The 2,135-nt window shown below is 45.9% G+C and overlaps 1 protein-coding gene across 2 annotated transcripts in view; it reads right to left on the bottom strand.

The window, feature by feature from the left end:
- TUBD1 (tubulin, delta 1) overlaps positions 1-2,135 on the bottom strand; it is a 47,767-nt gene that overhangs the window by 10,188 nt on the left and 35,444 nt on the right. For both annotated transcript variants that reach the window (XM_011953664.1, XM_011953665.1), the window contains one exon: positions 1,375-1,558. In XM_011953664.1, the coding sequence (XP_011809054.1) occupies positions 1,375-1,558 (184 nt within the window). The remainder of the gene's footprint in view (positions 1-1,374; positions 1,559-2,135) is intronic.

Raw genomic sequence — 2,135 nt, 5'->3', positions numbered from 1 at the left:
GGATGGTCTCGATCTCCTGACCTCGTGATCCGCCCGTCTTGGCCTCCCAAAGTGCTGGGATTACAGGCTTGAGCCACCGTAATCATATATCTTATTGAGGAACATGAGGATCTTCCAGTCTCCCAAGGATTTATTTATTTATTTATTTTTATTTTTAGACGGAGTCTCGCTTGTCACCCAGGCTGGAGTGCAGTGATGCGATCTCGGCTCACTGCAAGCTCCGCCTCCTGGGTTCACTCTATTCTCCTGCCTCAGCCTCCCGAGTAGCTAGGACTACAGGTGCCTGCCACCACACCCAGCTAATTTTTTGTACTTTTAGTAGAGATGGGGTTTCACCGTGTTAGCCAGGATGGTCTCGATCTCCTGACCTTGTGATCCATCCACCTCGGCCTCCCAAAGTGCTGGGATTACAGGTGTGAGCCATTGCACCTGGCCTCTTTTTTTTTTTTTTTAATTTCATTTTTTTTTAAGATGGAGTCTCATTCTTGTTGCCCAGGCTGGAGTGTAATGGCATAGTTTCGGCTCTCTGCAACCTCCACCTTCTGAATTCAAGCGATTCTCCTGCCTCAGCCTCCCAAGGAGCTGGGATCACAGGCACCCACCACCATGCCAAGCTAATTTTTGTATTTTTAATAGAGATGGGGTTTCACCATGTTGGCCAGGCTTGTCTTGAACTCCTGACCTCAGCTGATCTGCCTGCCTCAGCCTCCCAAAGTGCTGGGATTACAGGTGTGAGCCACTGTGCCCGCCCAAATCTTATTTTTGAAAACTATCTTATTGTCCCTGCTTTATAATAAAATTCTACTTTAATAATGTCAAACAATTACTGAGCATTTACTAGCCAGGCACAGTACTAGCTGTTTTACAAGATTATCTTATCTAATCCTTACCAGAAATTTTCTCAGTTAGGATCCTCTTATACAGATGAGGCAATGAAGCCTGAAGTCACGTGCCCAAGGCTTCACACCTTCACACCTACAAAGTGGTAACCATGCTTCCTCGAGATCATACCTCATGCTTTAACGCTACAGTATCTGCTTAAAGGTTAGAAAGGCTGCCATGCACAGTGGCTCATGCCTGTAATCCCAGCACTTTCGGAGGCCGAGGTAGGTGGATTCCGAGGTCAGAAGTTCGAGATAAGCCTGAGCAACATGGTGAAACCGTGCCTCTACTAAAAATACAAAAATTAGCTGGGTGTGGTAGTGGGAGCCTGTAATCCCAGCTACTTAGTAGGCTGCAGCAGGAGAATCACTTAAACCCGGGAGGCGGAGCTTGCAGCGAGCCGAGATCATACCACTGCACTCCAACCTGGGCAACACAGTAAGACTGTTTCAAAAACAAAAAAAGAAGTTTGTAGACTTATTTTATACTTACTTTGAAGCAAACATATTCCATGCCTTCCCGACAATCATATCAAGTGGTTTTACTAAGAACTGGCTATTGCTGACCAACACTGCAGACTTCTCATACTTGCTAAAGGCCCGCTGGGTTTTCCACACGTTGAAAGCATTAACAGGTTCTAACCAGGAAGTGTAGAGAGCTGGATCTTTAAATCCCTCTAGAGTAAAAACAAGATAAGCCGTCTTTTTATAGCATAAATTAGTAATTGTGAAAACGAATAAACAAACAGATATTTTCTTGTCTACTTCATCAGAGATCTTTTATTTTGCCTTTTAAAACTTGTGTTGGCTGGCGCGGTGACTCCCAGCACTTTGGGAGGCGGAGGAGGGTAGATCGCTTGAGCTCAGGAGTTCGAGACCAGCCTGGGCAACATAGTAAAACCCCGTCTCTACTAAAAATAAAATTAGCTATACATGGTGGTGTGCCTTCTTCTTAACACTTTTCTGAAAGGTGTGAATTATTACTACTTTTTTTTTTTTTTGAGACAGGGTCTCACTCTGTTGCCCAGGCTGGGATGCAGTGGCATGATGTTGGCTCACTGCAACCTCTACTTCCTGGGCTCAAGCAATCCTCCCGCCTTAGCCTCCTAAGTAGGTGGGATTACAGGTGCCTGCCACCATGCCCAGCTAATTTTTGTACTTTTTGTAGAGATGGGGTTTCACCATGTTGGCCAGGCTGGTCTCGAACTCCTGGCCTCAAGTGATCCACCTGCCTCAGCCTCTCAAAGTGCTGGG

The sequence above is a fragment of the Colobus angolensis genome, unplaced genomic scaffold (assembly GCF_000951035.1).
Source record: "Colobus angolensis palliatus isolate OR3802 unplaced genomic scaffold, Cang.pa_1.0 Scaffold37, whole genome shotgun sequence".
Taxonomy (NCBI): Eukaryota; Metazoa; Chordata; class Mammalia; order Primates; family Cercopithecidae; genus Colobus; species Colobus angolensis.
Note: the sequence above shows the minus strand (reverse complement) of the source record. Positions and strands in the feature narration are given on the sequence as shown.